The 16,903-nt window shown below is 37.3% G+C and overlaps 7 protein-coding genes across 7 annotated transcripts; 1 reads left to right on the top strand and 6 right to left on the bottom strand.

Annotated features, from left to right (window-relative positions):
• Nucleotides 1–38: 38 nt before the first annotated feature.
• B0P05DRAFT_587615 (uncharacterized protein) lies at nucleotides 39–843 on the top strand (the record flags this gene model as incomplete). Its single annotated transcript, XM_051582603.1, has 5 exons — nucleotides 39–62; nucleotides 112–312; nucleotides 359–472; nucleotides 518–582; nucleotides 633–843. 5 exons carry the CDS (start codon nucleotides 39–41, stop codon nucleotides 841–843), a joined length of 615 nt encoding a protein of 204 aa, XP_051434422.1.
• A 24-nt stretch (nucleotides 844–867) lies between these two features.
• On the bottom strand, nucleotides 868–2,349 carry B0P05DRAFT_471117 (organic solute transporter Ostalpha-domain-containing protein; the record flags this gene model as incomplete). Its single annotated transcript, XM_051574598.1, has 3 exons — nucleotides 868–1,840; nucleotides 1,894–1,959; nucleotides 2,003–2,349. The coding sequence occupies 3 exons, from the start codon at nucleotides 2,347–2,349 to the stop codon at nucleotides 868–870; spliced, it is 1,386 nt and encodes a 461-aa protein (XP_051434421.1).
• Nucleotides 2,350–2,680: 331 nt separating this feature from the next.
• Nucleotides 2,681–4,805, bottom strand: B0P05DRAFT_543673 (uncharacterized protein). Its single transcript, XM_051578463.1, has 7 exons — nucleotides 3,930–4,805; nucleotides 3,825–3,883; nucleotides 3,566–3,780; nucleotides 3,403–3,519; nucleotides 3,221–3,361; nucleotides 2,826–3,175; nucleotides 2,681–2,748 (listed from the first exon to the last, which is right to left on the bottom strand). Exons 1-6 carry the CDS (start codon nucleotides 4,579–4,581, stop codon nucleotides 2,989–2,991), a joined length of 1,371 nt encoding a protein of 456 aa, XP_051434420.1. The 5' UTR covers nucleotides 4,582–4,805; the 3' UTR covers nucleotides 2,681–2,748; nucleotides 2,826–2,988.
• Nucleotides 4,806–4,844: 39 nt separating this feature from the next.
• Nucleotides 4,845–5,666, bottom strand: B0P05DRAFT_543670 (uncharacterized protein). The gene is made up of 2 exons (XM_051578462.1): nucleotides 4,968–5,666; nucleotides 4,845–4,909 (listed from the first exon to the last, which is right to left on the bottom strand). Exon 1 carries the CDS (start codon nucleotides 5,360–5,362, stop codon nucleotides 5,087–5,089), a length of 276 nt encoding a protein of 91 aa, XP_051434419.1. The 5' UTR covers nucleotides 5,363–5,666; the 3' UTR covers nucleotides 4,845–4,909; nucleotides 4,968–5,086.
• Nucleotides 5,667–6,510: 844 nt separating this feature from the next.
• Nucleotides 6,511–7,047, bottom strand: B0P05DRAFT_637858 (uncharacterized protein; the record flags this gene model as incomplete). Its single annotated transcript, XM_051583666.1, has 1 exon — nucleotides 6,511–7,047. The coding sequence occupies one exon, from the start codon at nucleotides 7,045–7,047 to the stop codon at nucleotides 6,511–6,513; it is 537 nt and encodes a 178-aa protein (XP_051434418.1).
• A 570-nt stretch (nucleotides 7,048–7,617) lies between these two features.
• On the bottom strand, nucleotides 7,618–10,417 carry B0P05DRAFT_543665 (protein O-D-mannosyltransferase). Its single transcript, XM_051578461.1, has 11 exons — nucleotides 10,207–10,417; nucleotides 10,085–10,160; nucleotides 9,962–10,038; nucleotides 9,760–9,911; nucleotides 9,449–9,714; nucleotides 9,213–9,399; nucleotides 9,071–9,166; nucleotides 8,546–9,019; nucleotides 8,370–8,500; nucleotides 7,824–8,323; nucleotides 7,618–7,774 (listed from the first exon to the last, which is right to left on the bottom strand). Exons 1-11 carry the CDS (start codon nucleotides 10,404–10,406, stop codon nucleotides 7,747–7,749), a joined length of 2,187 nt encoding a protein of 728 aa, XP_051434417.1. The 5' UTR covers nucleotides 10,407–10,417; the 3' UTR covers nucleotides 7,618–7,746.
• Nucleotides 10,418–10,516: 99 nt separating this feature from the next.
• Nucleotides 10,517–13,346, bottom strand: B0P05DRAFT_587610 (Muniscin C-terminal mu homology domain-containing protein; the record flags this gene model as incomplete). Its single annotated transcript, XM_051582602.1, has 11 exons — nucleotides 10,517–11,555; nucleotides 11,604–11,731; nucleotides 11,775–12,085; nucleotides 12,137–12,389; nucleotides 12,431–12,529; nucleotides 12,580–12,681; nucleotides 12,729–12,791; nucleotides 12,840–12,990; nucleotides 13,033–13,113; nucleotides 13,160–13,254; nucleotides 13,299–13,346. 11 exons carry the CDS (start codon nucleotides 13,344–13,346, stop codon nucleotides 10,517–10,519), a joined length of 2,370 nt encoding a protein of 789 aa, XP_051434416.1.
• Nucleotides 13,347–16,903: the final 3,557 nt, after the last annotated feature.

Raw genomic sequence — 16,903 nt, 5'->3', positions numbered from 1 at the left:
TGACGCGTTTCATCATTGTATTGTGTCTCTTTTTCTATATGTGTCAGATGATACTAGCACAAGTAAGCTCATGATCTTTTTCTAATGTAGTTTTTCTCAATGGTTTTGTAGACATCAACCACATTAACTGTTTATCATCAAAAAGATGGTCAATACATCAAACGCGGTGAAATTGTAGGGCTTCCTGGTACACCAGAATACATTCCTTCTAAAAATGAAGTTGTTGATTTTAAGAAAAAGCGAGATTATTTGTATCAAGTTAAGGTGCGAGATGAAAGAACAGGCAAAATTCACTTGCAATCAACAAGAATGGTACTGAGCGTTGTTTATTCTATACGATAACTGACTTTCTTGATAGTGCCAGATGGTAGCAGGCAATTGGAGCGATGAATTTATTTTGCACTTAGATGACAACAATCATTTCTATCATTTCGACTATTATGCAGGATCAAACGCATGTCCTGACATTGAGGTAGATAGTAACCATACTCATATAGTCATTGATTTCTTGAGTTAGTATCCTGTGCAAACACAACCATTCTCTTCGACTATTCGTGTTGCCAAAGCTGTTCCTGGTCCCAAGTAAAGTTAACATAGAAAAGCAGGGCATGTAGACTAACAACATAAACCAGGCCTTTAGTAGGTAACTTTGCTCAACAAAAGCCTCAGCAAGCCAAATCAAAGAAACCTGTGGCCCAAGTCAATGATGAAATTCCAGAGAATAAGGAGATTGAAGAAAAGACTTTCTTTCAAAAGTACTGGTATTTGATTTTGGGTGGTGCCATGTTATTGATGAGTGCCTCAGGTGCACCACCTGAAGGAAATGCTCCTGCTAGAAGATAATAAAATAAAATAAATAAATAAAATTTATTTATCATGAGGCTGAAAGTGTTGCGAGTCTTGATGGATTAGTTTGAGCTCATCATTATGATTTACTATTCTAGACTGCATTGGTGGTGGAGGTGGTGGTATAGGAACTGCCGTAGGCTCTTGTTGAACCACTAAATCTTCTACTTCACTTGCTTTGTCTTGTTCAGTACTATAGACACTTGTGCTTGATTTAATACTCAATGGTTCTAAAGGAAGCGCATTGAAGTTATGTTGTTGGTGTCTTTGATATCTTGTATCTTCATCGTACAGTTTGTTTTGAAATGAGGGTATGGGTTGAGCTAGATATTCATGAATTGATGCTTGGTTCATTTCTGTAGCCGCATTGATTTCTGAGGGAGTCAGCAAATTACGTTCATCTTCGCTGAGTCGTCTTTCTTTCTTCAATTTAATGCGTTTCTTTGCCAAGACAACTGTATCACCGCCACACATAAATACATTCTTCAAAAATTGTGGAATATAGGCCAAGTAACCATCCCATACAGCTTCAAGATAGCTATAGTTTGGTTCTTCATTTTCATATTCTTTTAGCCTCAACCCAAAATAGACTTGCATTAACATGGAAACGACAGCCATTGTTGTACAGATAATCAAGACATAATAACCATTCTTGATAGCTGCTACTGTCCAATAAGTGCCTGAAGTAGTGCTGTAAGGTATGTCTTTAATGACATTAAAATAAGTCAAGATGGCCAACAAGATATCACCAAAATAAAAGATGACCATGATAGGTCCCTTAACGCACCAAAACATCTTGTGGGCTTGAATATCACCCTCTTTCCATTCATTCTCAAAGACTGAAAGATATGTGAAGAGAGCCATAAGGATAATAGACAACGAAATAAATTGTATGACTGTCAAGTAAGTATAGGCACCATGAACACTAAATACGCCATCACAATAAACGCCTTTGATCTGTGCAAATATAGACACTAATGCTGAAATGATATTCCTAGAATTAAAGTTGCTTTAGGAATCTCTTTTTTTTCGTTTTTGCTAGCTTACCAGATTGGAAATTGGAACACAAGAATGTCAATGATCACTCGAAAGTGAAGACCCCATTTGGATTTTCTATAATGAAAATCAATACCATTTAAACAAGTCAAGTAGTTACAATTTAAATGTAAAAAGACCAAACACTTTGGTACTAATTGATTCTTTAACGCCTTCATTTCTGTCTCGGTAAGGCTGTAAATAAGACTGAAGGCACATGTACAAGTTATAAACTGCAAAAGATTCAAACAGGCGAGCAAAGAACAAGATCACTGTCTCATAATCGTATTTTAAATAAGACAACCAAGCCAAAATTGAATATGCTGCTGGATAGGCTATCACTCTGACTTTATGCCGTTGTGTTTCTGGTGTGTAGTAGTGGTGCAGGTGTTCGTTGATCGTATGAGACGCGATCGTAACTGTAACTAAAACAAGGAAGCCTGAAGCTAACCAGCCCCAGACATGCATAGAGTGGCTGAACTGAATAAGTTTATTTTTTTTTATACATATATGAAATCCATATAAAGAGAGTTACCTACTTAGGATTCAGTACAAGGTCTTTTAGATCAAATTCTGGATTGCTATGAGTAGAAAGATAAGTAAAAAAACATATATAACATGTTTTGTTCTTACAATCCACTCTCACTCAATCCTCCATGTGTAGGACATTGTTCAGACATGATTTAAAGTAAGAAGAAAAAGAGAGAGAGAGAAATGTAAAAATAGCTTGTTTAATTTAGATTTCTTTCTCTTTTTGTACAACCTAGCAATTAAGGTCATATCACTCATTGTTTATAGGTTTTTAACTTCAGATGGTGAGAATACCAATATTTGGTTTACCACTTTCAATCAGGCCACAGATAACTGGTAAGGATACGCCTGTCAAAACCAGCCTGTCCAGCATGATGTTCATCAAATTTTTCAACTTTATTTTATCATTTAAGAGAAGCGCTGCATTCACTCTAAAAAAAGCGATAACTTTTGCGTATACAGCATTTGATAACGAAATAAAAGAAAAAAAAAGCAAAGTTTATATTTTGATTCTGCAATACTATTATATGGTTGACATCTAAGTCTTTTGACATGAAAACTATAGTCAAATAAAAATTAGGGTGATGCTAAGCCAAGAATCTTGTGATGAATTTCCAAGGCTTTTGTTCCATTTGCGTCTCTTGGAAGTTCAGGATAGGGAGCGAATCCCATATTTAACTTTTCCCTTTCATTTAAATCTTCAGGTTTAGCTCTGTCTTGAACATTTTCTTCAAAGTGATTGCCTGGAAAGTCTGGAGGCGTGCTATTCATATATAAGACATCAGACAAATACTCAATAGACACTTACAGGCCTTTAGTGAATGCGTCCCTTTGTCTTTTCAGGTATTCAGAATTGACTCGACAAATTGGGACAGTTGGGATGTAGAGAATAGATGAATCTGTTTCGCTCTTGTTTTCAGGTTCAAAAGAATAGATTTGATCGCAGTGCCTATAAGTGCATGTCAGATGAATTTTTTTTTGTTATTATACCAAAACACAGCATCGCCAGGTTTCAATTCAGGTGCAGATACCATATTTTCAATGATTTGAGGGTAACCATGTTTAGTAATACTATGGCATAAACCTGGAGAGGCACCAATGAAATCACTGTGGCCAAACATGAATCGTATATTCATGAAAAAAAGATGCTTACAGTTGTTCAATGTACTCCTTAGTCAAGGGCTTCATCATAAATAATGCAGTTGCCTCTTTTAATAGAGGACAAGTACGAAATGCGCCTGAATTAGCTTTGATGTCAGAGATAGCAACACAGCCTTGAAAGTTTCTAAAGACAGATCGACCAGCGAGAGAACTATAATAATCCATTCGAGCTTCAACACGATGTGTCGCATCAAAAGGATCATGTCTCTAAACGCTTCTGTAAGTCAACACAAGGAGCACTATCTACTTACTTCCCATTCACCATTCAAGATATGTGTATAGCACTGACGATACTCTGGATCTTGCCAGCCTATAAATTTCAATTCAAAAACTCATTGACAGGTGGCCTAGCTTACGTTCAAGAGAACCGTTATCAACATGTGCCTCTAAATCAAAAAAGACATCCCCAGGTTTATGAATCTGAAGGCGATCACAATAAGCCATGTTTTTAGACCAGTCAATCACTGTGTCTTCATCTGCATGCCAAAGTTGATTAAGTGCCATAGTCGCTAATTCAAATCCTGCATGGCTTCTAGCAGTCACTTGTGATTTAGTCCAATACACCTCAAATACTTGCGGATTATGCTTGGGATATCCTTCAATATGGCCAGAGACACAATTGACTCGTTTAATTTGATATTTATTGACATATCTCTGAATCTGTTGCTTATATTCACAAGCTTCTTGTTCAGGAATGACTTGGCGGATAACAACACAACCTCGACGTTGAATTTGTGCCGCTATGTCTTGAGGAAATCGACCACCATTTGCCTTGATCTCTTCTAGTGTGATTTGTGGGATTATGGACGATCCTTTTTGTTTGATATCGACTGCTTCTTTTTCTATACTTTCCAAAAGACGCTGGTAAGCATGTTGAATAGTGGTTGGATCTTGAGGTGTAATTTGTTTTTTAAGCGTCAATAGATGAGGCTCCAAAGCATTTTCTTTTCCACCGAGATGAGAAAAAGCGGAACTAATGTCTCCTTTGGGTCTAATAGGGATTCGCATTCTTTGTTATCTTTTTTTTTTTCGTTTTCTTTCCTCTTTTTTTTATATACTGATCTTTGGTACTACCATCTAATCGGTAAAAAGATTTGTAGACTGTGGGAAATCCCTATGTATTCCGAGGAAGAGTTGTTTTTCCATCAATGTTTTTTTGATTTACAGTCATATGCCTAGTTGAAAAGAATACTTAAATGAAAGAAAATGCATAAAGTTTTTGGGAAAATCTGGGATAGCTGGCGTTTTTTTTTTTTTTTTTTTTTTTTTTTTTTTTTTTGTAAGTTTCGGTTGCAGTACCTTTTCAGTGAAATTTTTTCCCAAATTTAAGATTTTTGTAAGTCTTCATTCACTTGAAGAGTGATTGCTTTTTGTGTGTAGACTAAATGATACAGTTTAGACTCAATTGACCATACAACTAAACCCAGGTATGATTGCTCATTCAAATTGATCTTTGGATAGCTATTGCACTTTAGGTAATGACAGTTACGTACACTATAAGTCTCTTGAGAGCTCAATAGTTTAAAAACACAATGGTGTTAACATAACCGCAACAAGTAAAGACGCTTTTCATAAGGCATACATTCTTTTCAGGTAAGGATGCCATTGATTTCATCATATCATGTAAAGAATATTTTATTTCTTGAAATGAGTGTACCTTTTCTATCGTAAAAGTGTCTAGATCCTTTTTGTGCATCGACTTGATCAATAGTGACATTGTATCCAAAAATAGAAGTGCAAGATATATAGCATCGGATAGCCATATAAAGTTAGCATGAGGCCTGTTCATACACTCATAAATACTTTAACTACAAACCATGTTTATTAACATAGAGTTGATTTGAACCAAAAAAAGCGACATGTCCAAAATGGCCAAAATATGCTTTGCGGTCAAAGGGTACTGTTGAGAAACACTTGGCACGTAGAAAACAGCTTTTAAGCAGAGGCGGGTCCTAATTTTTTCTGCACTGGGGTGCTGTTAGGAGCCTTTCCATACAGGGGTGTGCATAGGAGCAGGTTCTCTGCAAATTGACTTTTATCAACGATTTAAAATGTTATGAAAAAAATAAAAAAGATGGCTGCCAGACATTACATAGCTATGAAGATGTCTGGCTACTCAGAAATCTTATTCGGCCTCCTGCTCAATAACTTTTATGTACGCGGTATGGCACTGTTTACAATTTAAGTTATCATCAAGCACATCTTCATATTTTGGGTAATGTAAGAGTTCACGACTTTCTCGTATCTCTCAAAATCTATAGTCTTCCTCTTTGTAGGCAAAAACAGCTTGTTATTATTGCTCATATTAGGTAGAAATAAAGAACTTCACTCATGTTTTCTGACAGTGCAACTTTTCTTAAATCGTTGATAAAAGTCAATTTGCAGAGAACCTGCTCCTATGCACACCCCTGTATGGAAAGGCTCCTAACAGCACCCCAGTGCAGAAAAAATTAGGACCCGCCTCTGCTTAAAAGCTGTTTTCTACGTGCACCCCTGTGCGCCAAGTATTTCCTGCACTGTTCATAAAAATTCTCGATTTGACACTACAAGATGAAAAATGGAGCTATTGACAAGATTAAATGCCCAAAATGTGCATCGGAAGCTATAGTTTTTGGTGAATGTATTTGTTTGTCAGCTGTATCATGAATATAGTATGATGGGAACCAAAAGCCTCGTAAGCATTTCTGCTTGTTTTCTCATTTTTTTTTACTTGTGCATTAGATGTATTCTTTATGTCAATAAGCTCAGAAAGCAAATATCTACAGCTTTTATTATTACAACAAAGCCCAATAACTGCGCCTTTATGCATTTTTAAGCAAAAGCTTCATTTTTTTTAAAGGTTTTTATTTTTTTGCTCCACGTAGACTATGACTAAAGTCTGTTAAGAGGTGGTCGCAATTTTAAGAAATACAAAGGGAAAATACCTAAGATAATTAATTATAAACGTTTGTGCAAGTGTTTCTCGTCAATCAGAGAATTGAGAGAAGCACGAGTGGATGAAAGAAGTAGAGTTGGATTAAACGGAATTTCATTGAAGATGGTATTCCAATGGGCTTTCCAAATTTGACCCATGCCTTGGAATACTATTTCTTGAGCAGCTAACTCACTATTCTGAGTATAACGAATAGAATAGAAGTTCATATATCGGAGTGCTTGTATGATATCATCAACAGTAGTGGTTGGCCATAAAAATTCAAATATAAGCTCTTTCCAAAAATGTGTTTTTGGAGGGAATGAAAAGAGCATATGGTTGTCATTTTCAGTATAAAGACCACAAATTTGGCATAAAGGAGTTGGAAATCGTTCAGGCAAGAAACGATTCATACGTATCGTTGTAGGCAGCTTATAGTTTATATATCGATACACCACATTTCGCACAACGGCGGTAAGGGACAATGTCCAAAATGAATCCCAAAAAGTAGAAGAAATGGCTGACAGGGCGGAAGGGGCAGTATGAGACTTCAAGCAAGTCATTCTATATACCTTAGAGCTGATCCCATCGCTCGGTCTCTTGGTAGATAGAACAGCAAAGAAGCTCCATTTTTTGATGCGGTTGGAAGAATTCGAGTTGCTCTATTTTAAACTCCATCAAATAGCCATCCTGTGCAAACTTTCTGGAGGTTTTCATACAAGGATCGATTGTAAGCACTTGCAATTGGTGATGCTAAGGACTTATAGAAATCGTTTTCTCGTTAAGCTAACTCTGACCTAAAGCAGCCAAATGGGTTAAGCAGGAGGGATCAAGGTGAGCGACACACACATATCCTAGTCATTGCTCTCAGTAAGGTTTAAATGTCTTTATGCTCCTAGAAACTTGTATTGCCCATTAAAACACTCTTACTACTTTTTTCTCTTTCTGTTTTTCTAAGAGGTGTTCTTACATGTATTCCGACATATAATGCACTTAGGAAAAGTGCATTTAAAGATGTTCTTGGTAGTCTCGTTAGATCAAAAAAGTATGAATCGCCAACTTTAATGAATAGGCTTTCGTAAGTATTCATGATGAGGGTTTTGCTTTATTTATTTATTTATTTTTTTTTTTTTTTTTTTTTTTTTTTTTTTTTTGCTTTTAATTGTAAATTGTTTCTTAAAGTGTATGTTAATCCAATGTTAGTCTAATATGATGAGCATTGATTTCTATTTTTATCATTGGCACCTTTTGTTCTGCTTTTCTTATGGTTCAATGGTATGATCTCCAAACCTAAATTTATTTGATTAAATACATGATGCATGTGGATTTTTCAGCTTACCATTTACAATTGAAATCCCAAGTAAAACGCCAAGTAGCAGCGATACACTGCTTTGTGTTCCAAGGCTGTGCATAAGTGATTGGTATAAAGATACGGTACACGAAAATGATGGCAAACACACACATGATGGTAAGAGGCCAACGTATACGTGCTGAAAGTCTTGATATCAGTGATTCAAAAAACACACCTGTTAGTAAGATAGCCATATATAAAGAAGGCATATAGTGATGTAGAAATAATTGGCGATGCATCAAATTGAAAGGGAAATAATGAAATGCCCAGCAGAGGAAAAAGAAACCAGCAGCAGTATCATGTGTAGTAAATCTTGTATCAAGTAATTCTAGACGTCGCTTCTTGCCAATCAATATACACATCTTAAGTAGAGCATAGCTTAATACGCAAGCAGTCGAAATCATATAAACAAGGGGGTTGCCAAGCAAATATATCTTTAACTCATCTTTTGACCAAAAGCTGATTCCACGCTTAAGACGAGGCCAGTCCTTTACAAGAAAATGAATATGTAAGCTAGCATTGTTCTAACTTTACCTTGGGTCGGGAAGCATAAACGTGTGTTGATGAGAGTCCTTTATTGACATCCCACATGACTTTGTTCAACTCCAAAAATTTGGCAAAAAACCCCTTTTGTTGATATGTTGCCATTTCAGATCCTTCAGGTACTGTGAAGTCGCTATTAGAGAAAAATACGTGTACATTCCACTTACAAATATCTGTTTCAGTAGTTTCAATAGTCCAAATCGTCTTGGGATATCTAGCATCTTTCATGCATGTCACTTCTTGTTGTTTGAAGCCCCATTCAGGCAATTTATGCTTGCGAGAAAACAAGGCACAATTCTGGGTGACTGAAATAAGTCTGAACTGAGAACGGCGAGCACGAAGTCTGTTGCCTGCATTTGGATCTGGTCCTTTATAAGGTAAAATCTCTACTCGCCAATGATCATTGGCATCGCCTCCAAATCCCTTGTAGCCATAAGCGCTAACTTCATGCTGATACTTTTCATCGTTCGTAATAGGTCTAACATCGTGTGTATGTAGACGTCGATGTGTCTTGTAATGCTTTAAACGAACAATATCGCCATTTTTTACATACTCTAGACTATTGACTTCGTCCGTATTTGCCTTATTGATGATCCACCAATTATTACTGTCAATGTGAGAGTAAAGTGTTATTTGCTGTTCTGTTGTTATGGATTTAGTCTTTGGCTTAATATACTGTCTAGATTACTTACGATGACTACCTCCAGGATAGTCATGCTCGTGCGAATGTAAATAGCCTCCATTTGTGTCCACATGGCGAATATCAATTTTGGCTCCATAAGCAATATCTATCATTTGTAAGAAACAACCACTCATGATCTTTTTTCGCTTTACCTGCAAAAGTATGCTTAGGAAACTTGACTTGATTTAGAGAAACCTGAAATTCAGGTGACATAAAACTATTCCCTGGTCCTGATAGTGGAAGCATGTCAAAATGAACCTTGAAGGCAGCTAAATAGATGCAGAATGGAATGATCATCAAACAAACGCCATATGCCACCATATGTTTCACGAAATTATGCTGAAAATAAAATTAACATTGTTTTGCATCATAAGTGTACACTACTTACATTGGTCACTCCAAGGTCTCCCCAAAAATGCCATAGCCGTATAATTACAGACATACCAATAGAAGCAATGGTGAACAAGCCAACCCATTTAGAACTTACTGTTAAACCTAGACCAACACCTGTCATGGTCAACCAAAACCACCAATGGTAATTAAATGCATTTCGCTGACGAGAGAGGTTTACCCAAGCAAGCAATGTGAAAGCTGTGAAACATAGCAGGATAGAGTCAAGCAAAATAAGTCGATTGTTTGTCACAAATCCGTTCTCTATCCATATGGTTAATAACATGCGATATGTTAAGCACATATTACCGTAACAGATCATCAATGCTGTCAAAACACAAGTGGCTACTGAAAAATCAAAAGTACGCATTGTCCAATACGCCATAGGCACTACCACTATGCCATGCAATGCACAAAAAGCTCTGATCTGAACATAAGGGACTTTTGCTTGTAAATAATCTCTAAAAGTTACATGTTAATCTATATAGCAATTTATACATGTGGTCCCTACTTTCCAATCTCTTTAAAATCAAATTGCCCATCAAATCCAACGACTTGAGCAGCCCATGTAATCAAAATTTTGGCCAACTATCAAATCTGAATATTGACTCATCTTTTCATTTGCTTCACTTACTGGAGGATGAACATCCATAAAAAACTTTTGATTTATATATTTACTTGCAAATCCACCAAAATGAACTTCGTCAAATCTATCGCAACGCGTTAAAATTTAAAGAGATATGAGTGATATATTACACAACAGAAGTAGGTTGGGATATTTTCCATAACCTAATATAACAACTCCATACACTCAACAGGAAAGAGACAACCCAGTCAACTCTGTCTTGTGACAATACGGGGTCTTTCGCTCTTGCTGGTTCTACCGAGACAAAGTTGTCTTTCTGTTGTTTTCGATGTTGCCTTAGGTTTTGCGAGGATGCAATCCCGGTGCTCATCTCAATAAAGGCAGAAAAAAAGTAAACAGTAATTAAATTAAAACTTAATCTTTTTTTTGTAGTTTATTAGGTAAGCATGCTTCCATTTCTTTTTTCTAACTAGTAAACAATTAGACTTCAGCAACATATTTGCCAGTCTTGATAGTCTTGAAACTATTACCCATCTTTGCCCAGATCAAAGAAGGAATGCTTTCTCCTCCTTGTTCAATATAAGCATCTGAAAGCAATTGATCCTTCATTTCAAAGCGAACGGCAATGGGCTGAGGTTCACCTTGTTCTGTTGTACCGAATTGTGCCTTAATGACAGATTCCTGTGGATGATCAATACGCCCGAGCTGCCACTTCATTCTCTTTTGTGCTAAAATCAATTCACCATCTGGAATGCTGGATGCATGTTGCACATTACCAGTGACCATGGTGACAAAAACAACATTGTCTAATGGAGGACTTGTTGCAAGGTATTTGATCAATAAACGACTTTTGTCTACTTCACATTTCCACATGGGCTTAACAAAAAGAGGAAGACGCTCTTTGTCAATTTTGGTTTGATATTTGATACATACAACAGCCTCTGAATGGAATAAATGTGTATTGATTTTGAAGACATTATCATGGTCTTCTAATTTATCCACATATTTCGTTGTTTCCAAAGAATCAAATGCTTTGTTGGCCTTGAAGCAGACAGGAGTAAGAGTTCCTTTAGGTCCGTCGTATTCAATGCTGATTTCACCCCAAACAACTGATTGTTCAGCTAAACCTCCTTTTGAAATCACATGTAATGTCTCTGTTGTATGAACATGAATGGTAGGCAGCTTTTCTTCTTCCTTCTCCTCTTCCTCTGTTATCTTTTCTTGACTCATTTCAAATGGATTCGGCAATAAAGGGCCTGAAGAAGTTGTGCTTGGTGTAACATTTGAAAGTTCATCCTTGTTGGACATGCTTTGATCTTGTTCAACCACAGAATACAACTGTGTCGCTCTTATTTCTCTACGGCCACGAAGTCTTCTTGTTGTGGGTGAATTACTGGAGTTTTTTTCTTTTAAAAGTGTAGCTACTCGGGTAAGAGCTACAGCTGATTGAGAGGCATCCTCTTCAGTTACTGATTCGTTCTTGATGTCAACACGAATACGAGGGCTACTGAGCATACTACTGTCGTCATTTGGATTAGATAACGATAAAGTAAATCTTTTTAGTTACCTTCCCGCATCAGAATACATATCATCTGTATCTACTAGAGAATCATTTGTCGTGTTTGCATCATGAGGCCAAGCTGTACGGTCTGGAGGAGGAATAGAATATCCTTCTGAATCAACTAAAATGAGTGGCTATTGAAACATAAGTATTTTATAGACACAGTAGCATACATACAGGTTGCTGGGAAGACATATGAGTAAGGCTTTCATTGATGCTAGGTGCATTTCGGACAGATGCAGAGTGAACAGAAGTAGGCGAGCTTGGAGACGTCAAATCAAAGTTATTACTTGGTTTGTCAAATTCAGATTCATGATGTTGTGGTTCGGTTGTATTGTGCGATCCAACTGAATGAAGTGATTCCACAAAACTTCCTGCATTACTTGCACTTCTTTGACGTCCATTATGAAATAGACCTACACTTAAGCTATTGCCATGATGAGCGTCTGACTTAGGCTTACGTCTAATAGAGACAAGGGAAGAGAAGACTAGAAAAGGATCAATAAGACATGTTTTTGTCTTATTTTACTTTTACTTACACTTTCTTCTATCCTTTTTGCCTGAAGAAGGTGTTGGAGGAGTTGAAGAAGATGCTGGAGGATTGGAACTAATGTTAGAAACTGAAGGCTCAGGAACAATTTGATCAATGTCTATCAATGATGAAGGTTGTTCTGCGTCTAATGCTCTTGTTTGTTGAGCTGGGGAAACACCATCAGAATGCAAAGCACAAAAAATAGCCACCTCATTGTTCGCATCAAATTCGCCAGCAAATGTCATCAGACTTTCCGACATCTATAGAGTAAATATCAAGCTGTTCAATAAAAATGAAGTACCTCAATAATCCTATGAGCATGTTCCTGTTGAACAACTTGAAATTGGCGAACGATAGATTTCAGGTTTTGCCAAAGATCTCTTTCTATTGATTCGGCGTCCTGTACACACAAAAATATAAGCCTTTGGTTGGATTCAGCACACTACATACTTTTAAATACTTAGGACCTTTTTTCTGCCATGTAGCCAATTTAGATTCTTGTACTTGCATATACTCTGTTACTTTTGAGTCACTTTTTCCAGTTCTCTTAACCTATAAATATGTCAACCACTGCTTTCCAATAACAAACAAAAGCATACTTTTTGGATTTTGTTTTCAAGGTCTTCATATTCATGAGCAATTTTTTTGAGTTCTCTACTCGTCTATGTATACACGATTAGGGCTTATGAATATCAATTAAGAATGATTACCTCATAAACGGATACGAAGCTATAAAGCTCGGAAGCAGCAGATTTCAATGGTTTTTCAATATTATCAACAATAGATGTGGCATACTCAATGTGGTTTGTCGCTAATTCATTCATTTCATCACAAAGCTTCTCCCATAATGGTAGAAAGGTTCTGTCGATTATTAGTTTTCTTTTGCTTGTTATTCTAACATACCCTAATGTTGATTTATTTGTAATATAGGTTTTTTTCGATAGTTTAGCAATGTTTCTGGCATATGTTTCCTCAATGATAGCTCTTTTGTATGGTGAGTATAATTTTTTTTAAAAAATTGTACATGTACCTGTCTCTAAAATACTCGGCAAGCTCATCACTGAGTTTTGAAGTAGCCGTTAAACGAGTATGAATAGGTTCAACCGAGAACTTAGTTGAGTCATTCTATTCATTAGTGAGTAGGGCAGTTACTTTAATAACACACTTACGAAAAAGGTTTGAACATAAAGACTTGCTTCTTCAGATTTATTAGTCATAGTTACAAGATGAAGAAGTAAGAGGGAAAAAAAAAGGGGGAGAGAAAGAATGGACTGGGAGCTACTAGGACAATAAATAAGTGAAAAAACAATGTAGCAATAAAATGGGAGGCGATTATAACTTGATTAGGACATTTGACTTGGATTCTGTAACGAGAAAACGTGAAAATCCCGCCAAACAGTCCCCTTTTTTGTGTTCATATCCAAGTTAATTCTAGCACGCTTAATCTAAAAGGAATCTCTAATCTCCTATTTCAGATAAGCCAAGTTTTAGGAATATATAAAACACAGTTATTTGTTGCACCATGTTCATGAACTACGGAGTACATAGCCTGATCGTTTAGACTGTTAATAGTCAAAATTCGAGCCAGTATAATGGAAATAAAGAAAGACCAGTGGTGAGAGCGGCGTTGAAGGTTGCTTGAAAGGAAAGGGAAAGAAAGCATTTGGATTTGAAGTGAGATTGTCTGGTGGCAGCGGCTCAAAAATGTTCCGGGGCGGAGGAGACATGCTTGGAAAATCCTTATTGTCTATTGATTAAGATTGAGTTGCAATGAAAATACAGTCGTTCCACTCCCAATGTGAGGATTTTGCGAAAAAAAGTATGAGCTTTCAAATAAATATTGGGGTCTCACTAAAAAAATTCGTTGATTGTTTGAAGTTCAATGTAACTTTAGACAAGAGAACATAGAACAATAATCATAAATTGCTGCTCCAGCATAAGAAACATCAATATCCTTCAGTAACATAAAAAAACTCTTGATTTTGTTCTTCATCATTATCATCAGAACTTTCTTCTAGTTGAACAATAGGTAGATCTGCCTCAAGTACTTGATTTGTAAAGTCCACTGTAGACAAGTGCTCCTGCCGGTAATGGTGCTGAAATGTCTTTAAATCAAACCAGTTACCCAGAGTTTGTATACCTTCAATAGATATTCCTTGTTTTAACGTAATAGAGGATGCAATTGAGCGCACACTGACTCTTGGTTCACGCGTGGAATGTCACAGTACCTTTCTTAGCCAAGAAGAAATGGTGGTAGTTTTGACCGCTTGTTGACAAATAAGACGTTAGACTGTCGTTTGACTTTAGCCACTGGATGATCTTTTAAAGCTTGAAAAGATAACACTGGAAAAATGTCCGAAACTTGGTGAGGATGAATAAGTGCTGGTTTGATAATACTTTTGCCTTGTCTAGTTTCTTTAGGTACCACAATATCAAATAATAGGTTGTCATGCTTGTCCTGAGTTGCTGACAGAAGAGAAATATGCTGTAAATCAGAAGGTCACAAAAAGGCTGCCATCGCTACCAGAAACGCTGTCTTGATTTGCAAATTTGCCAATGAACAATGCTTGATATCGATTTTGGATACGAACTGTATGCCTAGTTTTAAGTCAATTGCTGGACGATATATTGCCAGAGATGGAGCTTGCTTAGTAAGTGCATTCATGAAAACCTTTAGAACATTATCCTGTGTAATTGAATCCGCGTGTGGATGTAACTGTAGAACTGCTGGTCGCCATAATTTAAGCGTTGACAATTGAAACTGGTTTTTTGTTTTCATATCTTGCAAAAAGTTTACTAGTTGTGCAGCGGTGAATGGTGAAGGAGCCACTTGATGTCTTTGAGCCCAAAGGACAAACTGCTGTAGTGGCTTCTGATACGTGCGATTAGCACTGATGGCTGTACTGTACTGCTGATTTATTGTATTTGTGGCGGTGTTTGATAGTTGCTTGTCATCGAATTTGTTGTGGATAAAAACCAAACGGATAGCTTCCAAGTCGGTTTCAACGGTCAAGGTGTGTTCTTTCTGGGGCAAGCCAGATGCTGGGTGCTCAGAAAGATTGGTGCTTGTACTGCCAATTGTTGAATTACCGGAAACCATAGTGCACTGGTCCAATATGGGACTACCAACGTTGCTAATGGTATCTTTTCCTTGGTTATTTTCTGTAAGCACTTGCTGGTTAAGTTCCATGGTGAGTTGATCCAAGGATGGCGAAATTGGCTCCATGCTAGGCTAAAAGCGTCTGTTGTAAAAGCTTCAGGATTTGGTGTCCATGATACAAACTTTTTTACGAGGGCTGTTGTCCTGTTCGCAAAGAGGTCGATGTCGTTTCTTCCCCATTGTTTTTGAATTTGATTGTGTGCTTGTCGCCGTATCATCCAATTGTTCTTGCTGTATTGTCTTCTTGACTCTTGATCTGCTACTTGGTTGTGTTGACCTGGAATGTGTTTGGCTTCCACCATGATATTGCGTTTCAGACACTACTTCCACAGCTGAGTTGCAAGCTTCATCAATAATAGCGATTTTGTTCCCCCTTGCTTGTTGATATACGTCACTGATGTTGTGTTGTCCGTGCGTAGCAAAATCTTCTTGTTGTGTAACTAAGGAAACACCTTGAGAGTGAGATATGCTGCTTTGAGTTCTCGCCAATTTATTGACCGGTCGACTTCGTCTTTTGTCCAGTGATCGTACGCAGTTAAATCACCATGATGACAACCCCACTCTGTATTGCTTGTATCGACATAGACTGTTTCGGTTGGCTCGTGGTTGATGAAAGACTTGCCGTTCCACTTGCTGAGGACTTGCAACCACCATTGAGTTCCTGTACACACTCCTTCGGTAATTTTCTCTTCTAATCCCAGTCTTGATTGTGATTCACTGTTTGATTCTTGAACCGCATCAGTTGGTTGCTGTATAGGCGGATTGGTATGATAGCAAAGGTTGCTGCTCTTATTTTCATTGTGAGGCTGTGTATTGATCTTCGTGTTTTTTGAGGTTGTTGAAGTGCTGTTCTGATGATTTGTCGAATTAATTTCGTCTTCTTGTCGGGTAGACAAGCTGTCATAGATTTGATGTTCAGTGTAAAACCTAGATGTTCTATTTGCTGAGTTGGCTGAAGAGTCGATTTGTTGAAGTTGATTATCCATCCCAATTGCTGTAATTTGTTAACTACCAAGTTGGTGTGGTACAGTGCTTGTTGCTTGCTGTTCGCTATGATAATCCAATTGTCGATGTATGCACTGATCCTGATCTCTTGCTGTCTGGCCCAATTTGAAATTGGTCTGCAGATTTTTGTGAATAACCAAGGGACCATTGCCAATCCAAAAGGTGTTGTGCAGTATTGAAATACCTGTCCTTTGTACTGGAATCTGGGGTATCTCTTGGATGCTGGATGTACCGGCATGTGTAGAAAGGCATCTGAAAGATTTATAGATGTCATGTAATCGTTTGGTTTGATTAAAAGAGGTATCTCCTTCAATGTCTCCATTTTGAAGTGCGGTGGTGAGACATATTGATTTAAGGCTTTGAGGTTGAAAGCTGGTCTCAGGCCTTTGTCCTTCTTGGGTATTACAAAGATTGAGCTGTAATAACCTGATGTTACCGGGCTCACTAGTTCTATGGCTGCTTTCTGCTGAAGTTCTTGAATTGCCTGATCTAGAAATTGTTCTTACTGAGGTGTTGATGGTTTTGTTGATTTTGGAATTGTAGTGAGTGGAGGAGCTGTGTGGAATGGTATCCTGTACCCGTTTTTTATTATACTCTTGAGCCATAAAC

Source organism: Gilbertella persicaria, assembly GCF_025201335.1.
Source record: "Gilbertella persicaria strain CBS 190.32 chromosome Unknown B0P05scaffold_22, whole genome shotgun sequence".
NCBI classification, from domain to species: domain Eukaryota; kingdom Fungi; phylum Mucoromycota; class Mucoromycetes; order Mucorales; family Choanephoraceae; genus Gilbertella; species Gilbertella persicaria.
Note: the sequence above shows the minus strand (reverse complement) of the source record. Positions and strands in the feature narration are given on the sequence as shown.

What these genes read in the sequence shown, in the direction of transcription:
- B0P05DRAFT_543673 (XM_051578463.1), bottom strand. Translation starts at nt 4,581, where the DNA reads ATGCGAATCCCTATTAGACCCAAAGGAGACATTAGTTCCGCTTTTTCT. An exon ending in TCTTGAATGGTGAATGGGAA is followed by an intron (nt 3,781 to 3,824) that starts GTAAGTAGATAG and finishes AGAAGCGTTTAG; the next exon opens with AGACATGATCCTTTTGATGC. An exon ending in CCTGGCGATGCTGTGTTTTG is followed by an intron (nt 3,362 to 3,402) that starts GTATAATAACAA and finishes ATGCACTTATAG; the next exon opens with GCACTGCGATCAAATCTATT.
- B0P05DRAFT_543670 (XM_051578462.1), bottom strand. Translation starts at nt 5,362, where the DNA reads ATGAACAGGCCTCATGCTAACTTTATATGGCTATCCGATGCTATATAT.
- B0P05DRAFT_543665 (XM_051578461.1), bottom strand. Translation starts at nt 10,406, where the DNA reads ATGAGCACCGGGATTGCATCCTCGCAAAACCTAAGGCAACATCGAAAA. An exon ending in GATTTTAAAGAGATTGGAAA is followed by an intron (nt 9,912 to 9,961) that starts GTAGGGACCACA and finishes TGTAACTTTTAG; the next exon opens with AGATTATTTACAAGCAAAAG. An exon ending in TCCTAAGCATACTTTTGCAG is followed by an intron (nt 9,167 to 9,212) that starts GTAAAGCGAAAA and finishes TACAAATGATAG; the next exon opens with ATATTGCTTATGGAGCCAAA.